This window comes from Budorcas taxicolor, chromosome 2 (genome assembly GCF_023091745.1).
Source record: "Budorcas taxicolor isolate Tak-1 chromosome 2, Takin1.1, whole genome shotgun sequence".
Classification (NCBI taxonomy): domain Eukaryota; kingdom Metazoa; phylum Chordata; class Mammalia; order Artiodactyla; family Bovidae; genus Budorcas; species Budorcas taxicolor.
The window spans coordinates 160,288,299-160,308,857 of record NC_068911.1 but is presented as its reverse complement, the minus strand read 5'-3'; the positions used below and the strand labels follow the sequence as shown (position 1 = coordinate 160,308,857).

Sequence of the window (20,559 nt, the reverse complement as noted above, 5' to 3'; positions counted from 1 at the left end):
AATGTTTCTTCACAAATATGTAGAAACTGAAAAAAACAGCCTATTAAATCATAGCATGTGTTTCAATATTTTAGCTGGATGGTTTTAAACCTCAAGTATCTCACTAGAAAGCCATTCTCCCAAATAATTCCATTTTTAGTCTAAAATTGTTTGAAATGTTACTATTATTACTGAATTAGCTTTCCATAGTGATCAACACCATCATATTGACTACAGTTCTGCAAAAATCTGCCTACACTAAACTAACTGAATTCAGTTCAAAGCACATCATTTTTCTACATGGTACCCCCCACCACCTCACCCTGAGCTTAGAAATCAATGAGAAAGTGTATTTGCACTTAAACTGACATCTTTTATCTACATAGTACACTGGTTTTCAAAATGTTTTCACATATACTACCTTCAAATCAACCTCATGAAATAGGCAGCACAGGTACTTCTCATGGAGTACAAAGGAAAATGAAACTCAGGGAAAAGCAGTTCCCAGTACTCTTGCCTGGAAAATCCCATGGACAGAGGAGCCTGGTGGGCTGCAGTCCATGGGTCGCCGCTAAGAGTCGGACACGACTGAGAGACTTCACTTTCACTTTTCACTTTCATGCACTGGAGAAGGAAATGGCAACCCACTCCAGTGTTCCTGCCTGGAGGATCCCAGGGACAGGGAGCCTGGTGGGCTGCCGTCTATGGGGTAGCACAGAGTCGGACACGACTGAAGCGACTTAGCAGTAGCAGCAAGGTAACAAGGCTTATCAATTGGTGGTGCTGAAACTTGACTACAGATTATTTTGAGTCTAGACTCAATGGAGCCTTCAGTTATTATACTGGTTCTCTCAAAAGATGGTCTACAGCATCAACAACAAGATTACATGGGGCTTCTGGCTGAAAAGGCAGACACTCCTATATCCCACACCCAGGGTCAGAATCTCCAATGGAGTAAAGCCCAGGAATTTTTATAAAAATTACATAATACATATACACACACACAAAAAAAAATACACACATAAAATACACACACATACATACTCACAGCTCTAGATGTAATGATACAGTATTTAAGATTATGCCATGGAATTATCTTATGTTTTGAGGGTAGTAAGATCAATATAGAAGAAACTATGAGAGCAATAAAAAAAAAAAAAACTGTGTAAAATCTTATAGTCAAATATATTTTTAAAAAAGTTTAAAGTCTGAGGGGGTAGTTTGGTCCCTGTGTGCTAAAATACTCCTGAAAGACTTGATGGAAGGGTAAAAACCAACAGGTCTTGGAACAAAGATGAATGACAAATGAACAACTTGAGCAAAATGTCAAGAAAACTGGGATATAAACAGCATATATAAGAAACCAGAAATCACCGGGGTTTAAACATTTCTATTGATAACGAATAAAGTTAGCTAGGAAAAGAAGCAAGGTTATAAAAGGATTTACAACGAGGACTGGAATTTCATAGATCAGGAGTCTTGAATCAAAACCACCTGCAGATCAAATTGGGCCATTGGCCTGTTTTTTGTACTGCCCCTGATCATTTGGTTTATGTATGTTTAAAGGGCAACATTTTTTTTTTAGGGCTACATTTTTTTTAAAAAGTTTTTTTTCAAATAAGAATATACTATAAGCAGTTGACCTATAAAACCTACAATATTTACTATCTGTGCCAACCTCTGCACAGGCAGTTAGGTAACCGTAAACCCTGGAGTAATGAGGATGTAACTGAACTCTGCCACTCAATAAAGACATTCAATATGTCATTATTAAAATAACTACCAAATTTTACTAATATTATTTAGGCTCAGCATATAGTTAAAATTCTCCAAGAGTTTAAATACTCAACCTAAATATTAATGTAACTGATGAAAAGACTCTGATGCTGGGAGGGATTGGGGGCAGGAGGAGAAGGGGACAACAGAGGATGAGATGGCTGGATGGCATCACCGACTCGATGGACGTGAATTTGAGTGAACTCCAGGAGTTGGTGATGGACAGGGAGGCCTGGCATGCTGCAATTCACGAGGTCGCAAAGAGTTGGACACAACTGAGCAACTGAACTGAACTGATATACTACCATATTCTAAGAAAACTGAAAAATTCTCCAAAAAAACCCACTTTGAGCAAGAAGTGAAAAAAAAAAAATCTCCCTGTAACTTCTACTACCTCAAGTTCTGATTCAATAGACATTTGAATATCATACTACAAGAAGTATGCTGGGAAATTTCATGGTTGCTTGAGCTCAAAGCATTCCACCCTTTCTATAGTAAGATACTGTCACTATTTTACACTTGTAGAAATTGAGGCTCAGAGGTAACCTGACCAATGTTCTCAACCCTCCAACTTCAAAACCAACCCTTTCTGCACAAGACCACTGAACTTCAAGTAACATTTAACAAGTCTAGTCCAAATTTTATCAATTTCTGTACAGAGTTGCAGTTTGGGATAGACTGTCTGGTTTTTAATCACACTTAATGTAACACTTTGAAGCTACATAATAGTTCCATGCCCTGGTTCAGGATTCATTCAAAAGTTCACTGTCTTTACTCTGACAATGGCCTACAGGTTCTTTCAGATACTGGCCTTCTACTTTACAGAGTCCACTATTCTGTACTGAGAGTGACCATCTCTTATTACAGTTTATAAGACAAGATGATTTAGGAAATAACCACTAGTGTCCTGTTTAACATTATAATAGATTGAGTCTAATACTATAAAATGATACCTGAATATTCCAGCAAAATTGTCACAGCATGTGAATTTGAAATTTAAAATGTTTTTAAGATATCAGAATACTTTTCTTTGTGCCAGTGCTTATTTCTGACTATAAAATAGCTCCAATCTTTCCCAAAGATGCAATTCAACTACCCAAAAGGCCTGAAGTGCTGTCTCATAAAATAAGGCCTATTTAAGCCACAAGTATAACATCTTAAAAAAAATACTGTCTCCATAATCCCAAGCATCTACAATTCCAAACTGAAGCCCTTTCTCACTCTTATCCAAAAACAGAACTGGGGGGAATAAAAAGATTTTTATTGTCTCTCTCTCTCCCCCACTAGACTGAAAACTTTACAGGAGGGCAGGAATCATAGGCAGTACCCCTAGTACCCAAAGACAATCCCAGACACAACAATAGGTGATTAATAAATCTCTGCTTCAGGAATGAAGAATGAGATGATCATGAATATTGACTAGGGAAAAGCACAACTTACCTTATGGGCCTACCACTTTAGAAGGATTTTTTTCAAAAGCTTTAGTTTCTGGTTTGAGGGTTATGTTTTGAATCTAGCATAAAGATAACAAAATACTGTCAATCAACGCATGATTTTATTTCTACATGTAGAGTGCATGCCTGTGAAGCATCAGCAGTAACCCTTTTACTCAGTCCTGAAATCTAATTAGGAGGGTTAATTTATTACTAGGAAAAAAAAAAAACTGTATGGCTCAAAATAAAATTATTCCTACATTTTCCTTTTACTGAGTTAGCTATATAGCACTGGTACCCAGTCTTCTTTCCATTAAGTCTGATAATCAGAAGTTAACCCAATAGGGAAATTCCTTTGATTGACCCACAACACCATAAAAGAGGGCATATGAAGTAAATCACTAAAGACTTTTTTTTTAAATAACATATGATACAAAAGAAAGCATTATGTGATGTGCCAAAAACAGTGGACAATTCTTAAGTTCTGAATGAAAAGTAAAATCTTTCCCAGATATACAAATGCGTTAAGTCACTGCACTGATTGTGTCAATGAATGGCTTCCTCTGTCCAAGCCTTCTGCCCTATAACTTGTGGTCCTCTCCCACACTTGATTCTAGACTTGGCAGCATGACTTTCTCTGACAATAAGTTGTTCACAACTGTAATGAAAGCATGTAAAACAGATTTAAGTTCTACATGCAGACTGACTGTAAAAAGGTTTCTCCCACATATAAATGTCTGGTGGAAAATTCAAAGCATGTGGAATACAAGATGATTTAAAAATCAACACCTTGTGAGTCATCCACCATGGTGCTTGCCTGATGCAAATAATGACAACCAACAAGCCCCTCAGAACGTTAAAACTCTCTCATGGGGGTAGAAGACCCAAAACTTCTGCCAGTTAATATACATTTTGATCTTTATGTTCAGACATGAACCACTCATTCACTAGACATATGACAATACCTTCTTTTAACCCAACATTTACATGACTGAGTATGTTCCTTTCCAGACAATGGAGAAATTTAATGCACTGCTCAAATATGGCAACATCATTTGAAATAAAAAATAAACATCTGCAAATTTTCTCTATGCATGTTATACTTAAGATTTAAGTGTATAAGATAAACTGATAATTAGGCACTTGCACTTGCAGTCTATACAATTTTTTACCAAGCTGTATCAATCTTCCTGCATTTCATAGTATCAATCCTCACCTTCTACACACCTCATAAAACTTTTAAGAATGGAAATTCTGCTAATAGTGTAAGGAACTAAACATACCTACTCCAATATTTTGGTTATAAGATGTTTTTAGGGACACAAGAAAGTAAGTTTGTCTCCCTTAACAAGTAATTAGGTAGTTGGTAAACTTTCTAGCAGTAAGAACAGTTGGAAATTTCTCTGTGCACTGTTTACTCTGCCTCTAGAATCTTTTCCTGTTAGCCTAAGTCCTGCTGCTGCTGCTGCTGCTGCTAAGTTGCTTCAGTCGTGTCCGACTCTGTGCAATCCATAGACGGTGGTACTCACCCTCAAAAGCCAGCAAATGCCTCCTCTATGAAATCTTCCCAATCCTCTCCTTTCCACATTACTTCTGAAAATTCTTATTCTTATCATTAATTACTAACAGTGTTACAATTATTTGTTATGTATCCATCTCCTACCTAGACCATGAGCTCTAAGTCTACTGTCCCCAAGTACTAGCACAGTGACTGTAACAGTGAGGGCTTTAAATGGACTATTAATTTGCATGCCTCTTTTTAGAATTTAAAATTCATAAATCCATTCCAGTCATCTCTATTGCTTATATTCTGTTTCCATTATTTGATATAAAGAGTTGTCTAAGATTTCCTTTCATATATTCTAAATTTATCTTGATATTACAGTCATAAAAACTATTCCTTCAGAAATCCTATCATACGCAACATGGATGAACCTTGTGAACATTATGCCAAGTGAAATAAGCCAGTCACAGACCAGCAAATACTGTATGATTCCCCTTAAGATGAGATACTTCAAACACTCAAACCCACCGAAGCAGAAAATATAATGGTGGCTGCTACGAAGTTCAGTTATGCAAGAAGAGTAAGTCCTAACACTTTGCCTATAGCTAACAATACCACATTTTACACTTTAAAATATTTTAAGAGAATAAATCTCATGTTAAGTGTCCTCACCACAATTTCAGGAAAAATGTTTTTAAAAAGGGTCCTTCAACTGTATTATTTTGGGACCAACTTCCATTGAATCTTATCTACTGACAGGTTTGAATGTTTTTTTACTTACTTCTCCAATGGATTGTTACTTTTACAGTTCTACTACTATAATTTTATCTACAGTTATTAGATTTTTAACATAAGAATAGATGATATTCTTTCATTTCTGACTCCATTCTGATGTCCAAAATTTCCAAAATTCTAAGAAAATAATTTAAATTTGCACTGGTAGGCTAATCTCAAACTTTATACAAACTGTTCAAATTGTCTTTTAATCGAAATACATTTCTACACTTACTGTCATTACACATCTCTGCCTTTTCATCCTGCTTCAGATTTCCCTGTAATATAGAACCTGATTACTCAAGATAATTTTTTATTGGCAAACTTTGGAAACTTAAAAATGTGTGCTTACTTCTCTAAATCATGTATTTTAAAAATTTCATAATCTTTACTACTTTAGAACCAAATACACACATGCATCAAAAATTGGAAAGCAAGTTTAAGCCATTACTATAGAAGTGTTAGGGAAAAAGAGAAGCCATGTACAAAATGCTTGCATACATCTTCTGAGGTGAAAAAGAAGACTGAACTAATAAAATTTGAAGTCTTCTTTTCTATTATCAAAAAGGTGTAAAAAAAAAAAACAAAATATGCAACCACTGTAGTACAACTAAAGTAATACTTCCTTTCTAGGAAGTGATTAAACTGTCTTATTAAATAATGGCAATTACTAACCAATTGGGTTGACTGGTTCATCCATGCCCCAAGATTATAAAACATGCTGGCTTTCTGTTAATTTTACAGTTTTTTGTATTTGTTTTAAATAGCAGACCACCACTCTTAATAATAGCAAAATATGGAACTAAAACAAGAAAGCAAGCCAAGAGAACAGAATTCCTGGAAGCCCATTGTAGCAGAGTAGAAAGAAAAGGTTCCCCTACAAATCTTGACTCTGTTGGGTTCCTCATGCTGCTAGGCTGCCCACTCAGAATTATTAATCATCTCCTCCCTACTGAGCACCTACTTAACACTGTTGTGCTGTGTGCTTATTCACTCAGTCGTGTCCAACTCTTTGCGACCCCATGGACTCTAGCCCGCCAGGCTCCTCTGTCCACAAGGATTCTCCAGGTAAAAACACTGGAGTAGGTTGCCATGCCCTCCTCCAGAGGATCTTCCCAACCCAGGGATTGAACTGGGGTCTCCTGCATTGCAGGCTGAGGTACCAGGGAAGCAGCTCAACATTAAGCATCACATATACATCTAAAGTTAAAAATGTAAAAAGGAAGGAGGGGACCGTCAAATGAAAGCCGATCATGTAACAGCCTAACAAAAGTTTACTACACTACCACAATGATAATTCTCTTTCTCCCTCTTTTTGTCATTTAAAGCCAAAACTAAGTTACTCCAATACTGCTGCTGCTGCTGCTAAGTCACTTCAATCATGTCCGACTCTACGCGACCCCATAGACAGCAGCCCACCAGGCTCCCCCGTCCCTGGGATTCTCCAGGCAAGAACACTGGAGTGGGTTGCCATTTCCTTCTCCAATGCATGAAAGTGAAAAGTGAAAGTGAAGTCGCTCAGTCGTGTCCGACTCTTAGTGACCCCATGGAATGCAGCCTACCAGGCTTCTCCGGCCATGGAATTTTCCAGGCAAACGCACTGGAGTGGGGTGCCACTGCCTTCTCCAATACTAGATGTCCTCTAAAAATACCTTTTACATTCAATACTGACAAAGCCTAAATACAGGTTTCATCCCAAGTCTAAGGGAAAATAGTTATGTAGCAGACATTAATTCCAAATACTTTGCTAGATGAGTACATTCTGAAACACCTAAATACAAAAATACCTTCGTTAGACAGTGAAAATTTCTTATCATTCTAAACAACTCAAAATTTTTAAAAGGACTAAAACACTTACTTCATTTCCATGTTTTTGAAGGAATTCAATTTCCTGTTGTGTGAATGTTGTCATGGAGATGGATTTCACCCTGTGTGGTGGATTTAACCCTCGCCTAAAAGATAAAAGAAAATACCATTACAAACTATAGTATTTCAAAAAGTATGTCAATGAAAAACATTTTAATTAGCACATTTAAACTTAGAACTGTTTTTTATGCTATAAGCTAAATTAAAAAATATTTTAAAACTATTAATCCCCACAATAGATATATCAAGGTGAATTTGTTCAGACCAACACTAATTTATTTAAAGATAAATTTATCTAAACAGTTAGAAATACACAGTACCTGTAATACATTACTTTATTGGGAATACAAATACTGCTTTAGTGTAAGTCTGATGGAAAGGGGATTCATTTATATATATATGATAGGCTCAATGGTAAAGAAAGTTATTACTTAAATATTTTCATATTTTCTAAGAAAGTGATGATGATAAGTCAGGTATGGAAACATACAAATACTCAAATAGCTACCATCTTTAAGACTGACTTAGGAAACTGAAAACTAATCCAAGGAACCTTGAAGGTATTGATGGGTAAGAAAAAAGTTCCATCTCTCCATCAATTCAAATAAGTGTTGATAATGAAGAACATCTTCAACCACCTCAGGAGGCCCTAAGTATTCAAGAAGAAATTAAAGGGACATGACAGGATTCAAGAAATACCTGCATATATATGAATACTTTTAAGGTCCTTCACCACTTTGAATCTTTTCTGTTTCGTTATATTTTTTCATGCACGTGAAAAACTGAACAGAGATGCGCTCAGAGAGAATAAGAACTGCTGAGTTCTGTCCAGCTACCACTCAGTGGCCTACTCGACCACAAGAATGAGGAGTTAAATAATCTATGCAAAGTAACAAGTTATCTATGCATTTTCATCAAATCAGTTTGCAGTCATATCCTCTGACAAAGACTTCATCTGAAATACAGGTTCTAGGACAGATCAATAGTTTTACAGAATTTGCAATACTCATTTTGCAATCAACCATGATAATTAAATAAGAGTTAACAATGACTCAAAGTAACAAAAAAAAACTTTCAAAAATATTCTAAAAACATTTCTGAATAATTAAATATGGTACGCAATGTTCTAGAAATATAAAATATCTTAACATAATAATTTAGAATTAACAGAAGCTCAATTGTTATACACTCCTGCTTCTTTCTCTACCTTCTGTCAGACATAGACGGCACATATTTCAGCTCACACTTTGAATTAAATCAAGTTGCACTTTATCTGCTTCACATTTCCAGGTGGAGAAACAATAATTCAATTTTGTTGTTTTGCTTTAAGTTTTAAACTAATAAATTATTTTTCTTTCAGCTCTTGGTAAGTCATGAAACACAGAAATGAAAATTGCACAGTAGGACAAATTGAAACACAGCCATTTCATCCTAGTAAAACTTTGAAACTTAACTATGAAGAAACAACCACCGTACGAATTACTTCAAGTATCTTTACAACTGGTGATCACAAATTAAATTATGCTTTAAAGATATCTAAATTCCCAAAAATGAAAATTTAGAAAAGTCATTATTACTCCTTTAAAGCAGGACATTTTATTTTTCAATTCACCTGTATTATGAAAATAAGACTAACTTCATCATTTTCACAGCTTATTCATTTATATTTATTTGTATTCTATCCTGTTCCAAACAATTTTAAAAGGAATTAACTTATTATTGTTCTTAAATTTCCCCCGGCTCTCCCCCTCACACTTAGCAACTCTGTCTCTCCTTATTCCCTAATACTTCCTCCTTGTTCCAGACAACCCTCTCCATTCCCACCTCCCTTATAGTAAGGTAAGGTAAGGTGAAGTCGTTCAGTCGTGTCCGACTCTTTGCCACCCCGTGGAGTGTAACCTACTAGGCTTCTCCATCCATGGGATTCTCCAGGCAAGAATACTGGAGTGGATTGCCATTTCCTTCTCCAAGGGATCTTCCCTACCCAGGGATCGAACCCGGGTCTCCCGCATTGGAGGCAGACGCTTTAACCTCTGAGCCTCCCTTATAGTACAATATCTAAAAAAAAAAAAAAGCAAAGGCATAACTTCCTAACAAGGAAATGTCACAACACTGCTACAAGGGTGTGTATATTTTAGATAAGAAATTAGGGAGTAATGAATTATATCCCTATACTCTCGAATCATCAAATAAGGGAAGCCCCTGACTCTTTTAAAGTTATGTTATATAGATGCAATCTCAGGAAAGCACTGTACTGTATAGCTTATTCCATCAATGCTCTACCACACCATAGAGTCAAATTTTGCAAAAAGAAGGTATTCATATCAATTAACTTAAAGTGAACAAAAATTTGCACTTACGAAACAAAACCATAATATCCAGTTCAGTTCAGTTCAGTTCAGTCCCTCAGTCATGACCGACTTTACAACCCCATGAACCACAGCACGCCAGGCCTCCCTGTCCATCACCAACGCCCGGAGTTCACCAAAACCCATGTCCATTGAGTTGGTGATGCCATCCAACCATCTCATCTCTGTCGTCCCCTTCTCCTCCTGCCCTCAATCACTCCCAGCATCAGGGTCTTTTCCAATGAGTCAACTCTTCACGTGAGGTGGCCAAAGTATTGGAGTTTCAGTTTCAGAATCAGTTCTTCCAATGAATATTCAGGACTGATTTCCTTTAGGATGGACTGGTTGGATCTCCTTGCAGTCCAAGGGACTCTCAAGAGTCTTCTCCAACACCACAGTTCAAAAGCATCAATTCTTCGGTGCTCAGCTTTCTTCACAGTCCAGCTCTCACATACATACATGACTACTGGACAAACCATAGCCTTGACTAGATGGACCTTTGTTGGCAAAGTGATGCTTTCTAAGGCCCACTTGACTTCACCTTCATCTTCCAGGATGTCTGGCTCTAAATGAGTGATCACACCATCATGACTATCTGGGTCGTGAAGATCTTTTTTGTACAGTTCTTCTGTGTATTCTTGCCACCTCTTCTTAATATCTTCTGCTTCTGTTAGGTCCATACCATTTCTGTCCTTCATCGAGCCCATCTTTGCATGAAATGCTCCCTTGGTATCTCTAATTTTCTTGAAGAGATCTCTAGTCTTTCCCATTCTGTTCTTTTCCTCTATTTCTTTGCATTGATCACTGAGGAAGGCTTTCTTATCTCTTCTTGCTATTCTTTGGAACTCTGCATTCAGATGTTTGTATCTTTCCTTTCCTCCTTTGCTTTTTGCTTCTCTTCTTTTCACAGCTATTTGTAAGGCCTCCCCAGACAGCCATTTTGCTCTTTTGCATTTCCTTTCCATGGGGATGGTCTTGATCTTGAATGAGGTTCAGGGCCATGCTCAGTAAATCTTTAATCCAATTTTCTGTTGATGGGCAGAGCTGTGTTCCCACCCTGTTGTTTGGCCTGAGGCCAAACTATGGTTAGGGCAAAGCAGTCCGTGGGGTCTCAAAGAGTTGGATAGGACTGAGCAACTGAATTGAAATGAAAGAAGGTAATGGCGACCTCTTTCAAAAGGACTTGTGCATGTACTGTTATATTCAGAGCCCCTGATCATGCAGCAGGCCACTGTCGACCCATGCCTCTGTCGGACACTCCTGGACACTCACAAGCAAGTCTGGCTCAGTCTCTTGTGGGGACACTGCTGCTCCTTTCTCCTGGCTCTTCGAGTGCACAAGGTTTTGTCTGTGTCCTCCAAGAGTCTGTTTCCCCAGTCCTGTGCAAGTTCTGTCATCAAATCCCACTGGCCTCTAAAGTCAAATTCCCCAAGGGTCCTCAACCTCTTTGATGAATCCCCAGGTTGGGAAATCTGTTGTGAGTTCCAGAACCTTCTTAACAGTGTGAGAATTTCTTTGGTATAATTGTTCTGCAGTTTGTGGGTCATCTGCTCAGCGGCTCTGTGGTGGGGCTAATAGCACCTTCCTCCAAGAGGGCTTAATGTCACATGCTGCGTGACCCAGGTCTGTTGCAGCCAGAGCCCCAGTCCCCGCGGCAGGCCACTGCTGACCCGTGCCTCCACAGGAGACACTCAAACTCATAGGCAGGTCTGGTTCAGTCTGTGTAGGGTCTGGGTCCTGGTGCACACAAGGTTTTGTTTGTGCCCTCCGAACGTCTCTGGTGGGTATGGGGTTTGGTTCTAAATGCGATTTCACCCCTCCTACCATCTTGTTGGGGCTTCTCCTTTGCCACTGGATGTGGGGTATCTTTTTTTGGTGCAATCCAACATTCTCCTGTCAACGGTTATTCCGCAGCGAGTTGCAATTTTGGAGTTCTCGCAAGAGAAGATGAGCCCGTGTCCTTCTACTCCACCATCTTGTTAGAATATAAGCAGCTTAGTATCATCAAAACAAACAACCCAATCAAAAAAGTAGAGGTAAATAGACATTTCTCCTAAGAGAACACACAGATGAACAAGACACACATGAAAAGACGCTGACACTACTAATTATTAGAGAAATACAAATCAAAACTACAATGAGTTATCACCTCACACCAGTCAAAATGGTTATCATCAAAGAAATCTGGAAATGACAAATGCTGGAGATGTTGTAGACAGAAAGGAACCCTCCTACACTACTGGTGGGAATGTAAATTGGTACAGCTACTATGGAGAACAGTATGGAGGATCCTTAAAAATCTAAATATAGAATTACCATATAACCCTATAATCCCACTCTTGGGCATCTATCAGGAAAGAAAAATATGGTCTGAAAGGATACATGCACCCCAATGTTCACTGCAGCACTGTTTACAACAGCCAAGACCTGGAAGCTACCTAAATGCCCATCAACTGAGGAATGGATGAAGATGACGCGGCATACACAAGACAACACTTTACTCAGCCACTGAAAAGAATAATGTCATTTGCAGCAATATGGATGGATCTAGAGATTGTCATTCTGGGTGAAGTAAGTCAGAGGAAGATCATATGGTTATCATGCATATATGGAATCTATACAGAATCTAAACAGAAATGATACAAATGAACCTATTTACAAAACAGAATCAGACTCACAAATTTAGAGAAGAACCTATGCTGACCAAGGGGAAGGGTGGGTGGGAGGGAGAGTTAGGGAGTTTGGCACTGACAAGTACACACTGCTACATTTAAAATGGTTAACCAACATAGTCCTACTGTATATTGCAGGAAACTCTGCTCATTATTATGTAACAACCTAAATGGGAAGCTCTTGAACTGTGGTGTTGGAGAAGACTCTTGAGAGTCCCTTGGACTGCAAGGAGATCCAACCAGTACATCCTAAAGGAGATCAGTCCTGGGTGTTCACTGGAAGGACTGATGTTGAAGCTGAAACACCAATACTCTGGCTACCTCACGCGAAGAGCTGACTCATTGGAAAAGACCCTGATGCTGGGAATGACTGAGGGCAGGAGGGGAAGGGGACGACAGAGATGAGATGGTTGGATGGCATCACCGACTCGATGGACATGGGTTTGGGTGAACTCCAGGAGTTGGTGATGGACAGGGAGGCCTGGCGTGCTGCAGTTCATGGGTCGCAAAGAGTTGCACACTGAACTGAACTGAAATGGGAAGAGAATTTGAAAAAGAATAGATACATGTATATGTATAACTGAATCACTTGCTGTATACCAGAAACTCTCACAACATTATTAATTTACTTCAATATAAAATAAAGTTAAAAAAACACTTCATTATCAAAGGGGAAACGGTTAAGTGACAGTGTTGTTATTGTTTAGTTGCTAAGCTGTAGCTGACTCTTTTTGATACTATGGATTGTAGCCCAACAGGCTCCTCTCTCCATGGGATTTCCCAGGCAAGAATACTGGAGTGGGTTGCCATTTCTTACTCCAGGGGATCTTCTGGACCCAGGGACAGCACTTGCATCTCCTGCATTGGCAGGGGGACTCTTTACTGCTGAACCACCAGGGAAGTCCTAAGTGGCAATAAAACTGTAGAACTATACAGTATTCTCAAAACTATATTAAAAATATCTACAAAGAAAACAAACTAAATACTCTAAAATATTAATATTCTTTGTTTATAGATTATGGAATTGAATGGGGTTTTTTCCCTATATATAATTTTCAATTCTCTCCAAGTTTTCCACAATGAATCTGTATTATTCTGTACTAGGAAAAAAAATAACAGCAGAAAAGAGTAAACAATTCAATTAACTAGTAGTAGTCAAAATATTTGTACTTTTAGTATTGACTTTATGGATGTCAATGTCTGTGCTGAAGAATTACCAAAAATTAAAAAAAAAGCAAGAACAGTTTTCCTTCTTAAGGCAATCTTTCAGTTTTTCTAAAATACCTGGAAAACTCTCCTCCCAAATACAGCTACTAGCATCAACAATTTATGTTCACCTCACTTCTCTACAGCTGGCGTGAGCTGTAAAGAACCTACTTGCCTGCCAGTGCAGGAAATAAAAGAAATGTGGGTTTGATTTTTGGGTCAGGAAGATCTTCTGGAAAAAGGAATGGCAACCCACTCCAGTAGTCTTGTTTATGGACAGGGAAGCCTGGTGGGCTCAGTCCATGGGGTCGCAAAAGAGTTGAACATGACTGAAGCAAGTGAGCATGCACTTCTCTAAATCAGGCACTATTGACATTTCAGGCCAGAGAACCATCACGAAGCACATAAGGCACATCACCCTGTGCCCTACAGGATGTAGGGGCAGTATCCCTGGCCTCTACCCACTATAGGCCAGTAGGACTCTCAACCCAGTAAGAGTAATGAAAAATGTTTCAGGATACTGCCAAATGTCCCCTGAGGGTGCAAGGGGTGGAACTGCAGAGTACTACTCAAGAACCACTACTCTAAATATACTAAATGTGCTAATCACCAAGTGAAGAAAGAAGTAGAGTTTCTTTGGATCACTACTGATATATAAATTATACCTAGGTTCAATCGTCTACAAAACATTCTACACATTCACCATTCATGTTGTTGCTGTTGTTTTAGTCACTGAGTCACGTCCAACTCCTCTGCAACACCACAGACTGTAGCCTGCCAGGCTCCTCTGTCTATGGAATTTTCCAGGCAGGAATATTGGAGAGGGTTGCCATTTCCTTCTTCAGTCACCTCATATACAACAATAATTTTAATTTTCACATAAATTTACTATTTCCAGCATAACAAAAAATAGAAATCCTTAAAAGATTAAGCGAAGTGTCCACAAAAATATATATATATTAAGTACATTTATACAAATTAAGAGGTGAAAAAAACTTAATATAACAGAAGGAAATTAATATCTATAACGTTCCTAGACTGGCATGCACTTTGCATGTCTAATCTCATTAATTTCTATTTATAACAGTATGGCAGACATTTATGAAAAGGTTCCTCTGCTAAAATATGATAACTTTATACACTACTAAAAAAAATAGAAGAAAAACCCTAATTGCTAATATTTCTAGAAAAATCCTAATTGTTAACTCTTTTAATAAATCTCAAGTAATCCCCCTTTACAAAAGAAAAAAAACAAAGATAAAAAGTGAACTGAAACTAGAAGAGTGGCCTATGTTATACAAAAAATTCCGTATTGCTCAGAAGGCAAATATAACAATAGCTAAGACAATGTACTTTGGCCACCTCATGCGAAGAGTTGACTCATTGGAAAAGACTCTGATGCTGGGAGGCATTGGGGGCAGGAGGAAAAGGGGATGACAGAGGATGAGATGGCTGGATGGCATCACTGACTCGATGGATGTGAGTTTGAGTAAACTCCGGGAGATGGTGATGGACAGGGAGGCCTGGCGTGCTGCGATTCATGGGGTCACAAAGAGTTGACACAACTGAGCGACTGAACTGAACTGAACTGAAGACAATGTGAGAGGTAATCCTGAGCTATTCCTATTAAACCCAGGACTTTGGATGAAGAATTAAGCAGCTTCAGGGTGGCAATATCCCTAGATCCAAACAGTAGAATATGCAAATCCTCTCAAGAAAAATGCATTTATAATTTACAAATTATGCTATGAGGATTTGGAAATATTAAGTTCAATGAAAGATGAGACTACAATAAAAATCACTACATAAGAGCAAATCATTACTGAGCTTGAGACAGTAGAACACAGATTTATGCCATCTCTTCCCATGACTTTAGCTACTGGATTTATCAAAAAAAAAATATAAAGTAAACATAGCATATAGGAAATGTTAAGTGGTGGAATAAAAATGAACAGGAAATATGAAATAATCAAAATAAACTGGTAAATCTAAAAGTCAGAGCTTTTAGAAATGAAAATTTATAAATGTGGAAATCAAAAACTTAAGAAACTAGTTATTAAAGAGCAAATTAAACATACCAGAAGAGAGATTTGGGGAATGAGAAAACAGAAGAAATAGCCCAGAAGGCAGCACAGATGCATAAGAAGATAGAAAAGACAAGGATTAAAAAAAAAAAAAAAAAGGGTGGGGGACACTATTAAAACGTGTCATCAGTATTCCTGCTTTTGCAAGAAAGACTTCAAAGAATGAAGGACAAGCAATATTAAAGAGCTAATAGCTGAGGTTTTTACAATCCAATGAAAGTCATGCATCTACAAATACAGGAAGCACAGCTTATGAAAATCAGCACAAATAAAATTCATACTTAGAAACATCTGGGTAAAACTTCAAAGATAAAGAGAACATCTTAAAATCAATCAGAAAGAAAAGACGAAATGAAATCTGACTGAAAAGACTTCTCACTGAAAACCAGAAAATAGTAGAATATTGTCTTTAGGAAGTTTTTTAAAAACTAAAAATTAACAGTTGTGAATCCAGCAAAAATATCTTTGAGGTGTAAGACAAAATAACAATTTCAGATTAAAAAACTGAAGTTTACCCCCAGGAGATCTTCACTAAAGAAACATAAAGTTGGCCTTCTGTGTCCCTGGGTTCTACAACCAGGTACACAACCAACTGCAGATCAAAAATATGGACAAAAAAAATTCCATGAAGTTCCAAAAAGCAAAATTTGAATTTGCAATGTGCCCAGCAGCTATTTGGGCGGTGCTAGTGGTAAGAATCTGCCTCCCAATGCAGGAGACCTAAGAGACATAGGTTTGATTCCTGAGTCAGGAAAATCCCCTGGAGGAGGGTATGGCAGCCCACTCTAGTATTCTTTCCTGGAGAATCCCACAGACAGAGGAATCTGGTGGGCTACAGTCCACAGGGTCACAACTGGGCATGCACACACCATTCCATGTTCTGCTTGTGGTGGCAGTCACATGCATCTATACAGATGTTAAGACTCCCAGAACTACACAACAAAAAAAGTTGCTTTTAATGTACGCCAACTTAAGATGCCATGTTACTATTTACAGTAACCACAATTTTCACACAAACTAAAATTTTTCACTGGCAGACCACCTTTCCTTCTCCATCTACCAAATCTGATTATTTATTTAAATGAATGAAATCTTCAAGTAACCAAAACTGAATTATTCATTTATCTAGTTATTTTCAGGATACACTCCTGAAAGCTGGTGCCATTTCCCCATTTTTTGCTAAGCCAGGTCTAGCTATCATGTGAATCCAGTGTTTATAAAACACTTTACTGTAATGACATTAGTCATAACTATTGGATCAAAGTGTTACGCAAATAAACCACATCATTTTTACAGTGCCAATACTGAAGTACTACCCATTCTGGATCCTAAAATACACATTTTTAAGTCTCCAGTTTAGTGCCCCCCCCAAAAAAAAGATTAAATAGTGACTCATTTAATAATAGCAGTATTGATATTTTGAAAGCATGTTTGCCACTTAACTGGCTTCAAGAAGTTTCAAAGTCATCTTCTGGTGGAGCCCAATATGTTTTTGCAGCATAATTAAGTCATATGCAGATCCCCAGGAGTTTCAGTTTTAAGGACCACCACCCAGGTATGACTGCAACCAGATGGTGTGACTCAGTCCATATGTCCACCAGTATGTTACTCTTAACTATGCCTCAAACAATCTTGCAAATAGCCATTTGTTCAACTCAAAAAACAATGTGTGCTGGCTGAATAAGTAAGAAAGCTTATTTAGCTAGTTTTATTCACTGCTTTTCTCCTGCTGGAGGAAAAGCTGGTTCAAATATTTCATTAGGCTGTGGAAATTTAAGTGGTTTGCTAATGTTGGCATTAAGTAAGAACGCCAATTTGACATTTAAATCTATCCCAATCTTATGGAGTAAAAATATTGTATATAAATGTTCTGTATTATGTAAATTATACATTTAAAATCTACAACAAATAGAAGATGCCTTTAACAGGTTACCAAAAATCTACAGACTTCTGATACCAAGATCTGTGTATATTAGATAGTCCAGATATTAGTTTATCCAGAACTCAACTTTAAAACACTGAAAATACATACACACACACCCATGGTGTGAACCATAATTTCTATTTGGGGTTTTTATTTTTTAAAGCCAGCAACACTACACTGAAAGGTCCTTGTAACATTTAGGGCAAGAACCTAAAAAAATAGTACTCGGGTAACAATTTAAACCTAATTAATGCATTCCTGTTAAAAGTGGACAAAACCCAAGAATGTCTTTACTACCTCTCTAAACCCGAATGAAAAGACAGCAAAGGAATAAAAAGTCATTAATCCACAAAGAGAGGAACAGAGAACAAGGGGGGAACCCAAAGGCATAGCAAAAATATAGAAAATACAATACCAGCAGTAATCGACTACGCAGAGTAAAGAAAGCTAAAACGAAGCTCCTGTAGAGGTGGGAGAAGCCAACCAGAAGATGACTCCCACCACAGACCCCTAAAAGAGTCACAAAAGCAATCAAGCCACAAGTTGGGTGATTTATGCAGGCTCAAAATTAGATTTCCAATTTCCCTACTTCGAAAAGACTACTCCCCAGTGGCTCAGCAGGTAAGAATCTGCCTGCAATGCAGGAGATCCAGGTTTGATGCCTGGGTCAGGAAGATCCCCTGGAGAAGGGAATGGCAACCCACTCCAGGATACTTGCCTGGAGAACCCCATGGACAGAGGAGCCTGGCAAGCTACAGTCTATAAGGTCTCAAAGAGACAGACACGACTGAAGCAACTGAGCACACACATGTACCAAATCCTAGGTAGGAAAATTTAGTCTGCAATGGTGGTTGTTGTAGTTCAGTCATTAAATTGTTTGACTCTTTGCGACCCCGTAGTCTGCAGCAGTAACCAGTAATGCTGAAGAAGCTGAAGTTGAACAGTTCTGTGAAGACTTACAAGACCTTTTAGAACTAACACCCAAAAAAGATGTCCTTTTCATTATAGGGGACTGGAATGCAAAAGTAGGAAGTCAACAAACACCTGGAGTAACAGGCAGATTTGGCCTTGAAATGCGGAATGAAGCAGGGCAAAGACTAATAGAGTTTTGCCAAGAAAATGCACTGGTCATAGCAAACACCCTCTTCCAACAACACAAGAGAAGACTCTACACATGGACATCACCAGATGGTCAACACCGAAATCAGACTGATTATATTCTTTGCAGACAAAGATGGAGAAGCTCTATACAGTCAACAAAAACAAGACCGGGAGCTGACTGTGGCTCAGATCATGAACTCCTAATTACCAAATTCAGACTTAAATTGAAGAGAGGAGGGAAAAGCGCTACACCGTTCAGGTATGACCTCAATCAAATCCCTTATGATTAAACAGTGGAAGTGAGAAATAGATTTAACGACCTAGATCTGATAGATAAGAGTGCCTGATGAACTATGGAATGAGGTTCGTAACATTGTACAGGAGGCAGGGATCAAGACCATCCCCATGGAAAAGAAATACAGAAAAGCAAAATGGCTGTCTGGGGAGGCCTTACAAATAGCTGTGAAAAGAAGAGAGGTGAAAAACAAAGGAGAAAAGGAAAGATATAAGCATCTGAATGCAGAGTTCCAAAGAATAGCAAGAAGAGATAAGAAAGACTTCTTCAGCGATCAATGCAAAGAAATAGAGGGAAAGAACAGAATGGAAAAGACTAGAGATCTCTTCAAGGAAATCAGAGATACCAAGGGAACATTTCATGCAAAGATGGGCTCGATAAAGGACAGAAATGGTATGGACCTAACAGAAGCAGAAGATATTAAGAAGAGGTGGCAAGAATACACAGAAGAACTGTCAAAAAAGATTTTCATGATCCAGATAATCACGATGGTGTGATCACTCATTTAGAGCCAGACATTCTGGAAGGTGAAGGTGAAGTCAAGTGGGCCTTAGAAAGCATCACTACGAACAAAGCTAGTGGAGGTGATGGGAATTCCAGCTGAGCTATTTCAAATCCTGAAAGATGACGTGGTGAAAGTGCTGCACTCAAGATGCCAGCAAATGTGGAAAATTCAGCAGTGGCCACAGGACTGGAAAAGGTCAGTTTTCATTCCAATCCCAAAGAAAGGCAATGCCAAAGAATGCTCAAACTACCGCACAAATGCACTCATCTCACATGCTAGTAAAGTAATGCTCAAAATTCTCCAAGCCAGGCTTCAGCAACACGTGAACCGTGAACTTCCTGATGTTCAAGCTCATTTTAGAAAAGGCAGAGGAACCAGAGATCAAATTGCCAACATCTGCTGGATCATGGAAAAAGCAAGAAGAGTTCCAGAAAAACATCTATATCTGCTTTCTTGACTATGCCAAAGCCTTTGACTGTGTGGATCACAATAAACTGTGGAAAATTCTGAAAGAGATGGGAATACCAGACCATCTGACCTGCCTCTTGAGAAATCTGTACGCAGGTGAGGTAGCAACAGTTAGAACTGGACATGGAACAACAGACTGGTTCCAAATAGGAAAAGGAGTACGTCAAGGCTGTATATTGTCACCCTGCTTATTTAACCTCTATGCAGAGTACATCATGAGAAACGCTGGACTGGAACAAACATTTACAAGCTGGAAACAAGATTGCTGGGAGAAATATCAATAACCTCAGATATGCAGATGATACCACCCTTATGGCAAAAAGTGAAGAGAAACTAAAAAGCCTCTTGATGAAAGTGAATGTGGAGAGTGAAAAAGTTGGCTTAAAGCTCAACATTCAGAAAACAAAGATCATGGCATCTGGTCCCATCACTTCATGGGGAAACAAGGAAACAGTGTCAAGACTATTTTTTGGGGTTCCAAAATCACTGCAGATGGTGACTGCAGCCATGAAATTAGAAGATGCTTACTCCTTGGAAGAAAAGTTATGACCAACCTAGATAGCATATTGAAAAGCAGAGACATTACTTTGCCAACTAAGGTCCGTCTAGTCAAGGCTATGGTTT

At 38.3% G+C, this 20,559-nt stretch overlaps 1 protein-coding gene across 3 annotated transcripts in view; it reads right to left on the bottom strand.

The window, feature by feature from the left end:
• The window catches only part of AGFG1 (ArfGAP with FG repeats 1), a 77,605-nt gene that overhangs the window by 45,309 nt on the left and 11,737 nt on the right, over positions 1-20,559 (bottom strand). For all 3 annotated transcript variants that reach the window (XM_052659810.1, XM_052659819.1, XM_052659802.1), the window contains exon 2: positions 7,325-7,418. In XM_052659810.1, the coding sequence (XP_052515770.1) occupies positions 7,325-7,418 (94 nt within the window). The remainder of the gene's footprint in view (positions 1-7,324; positions 7,419-20,559) is intronic.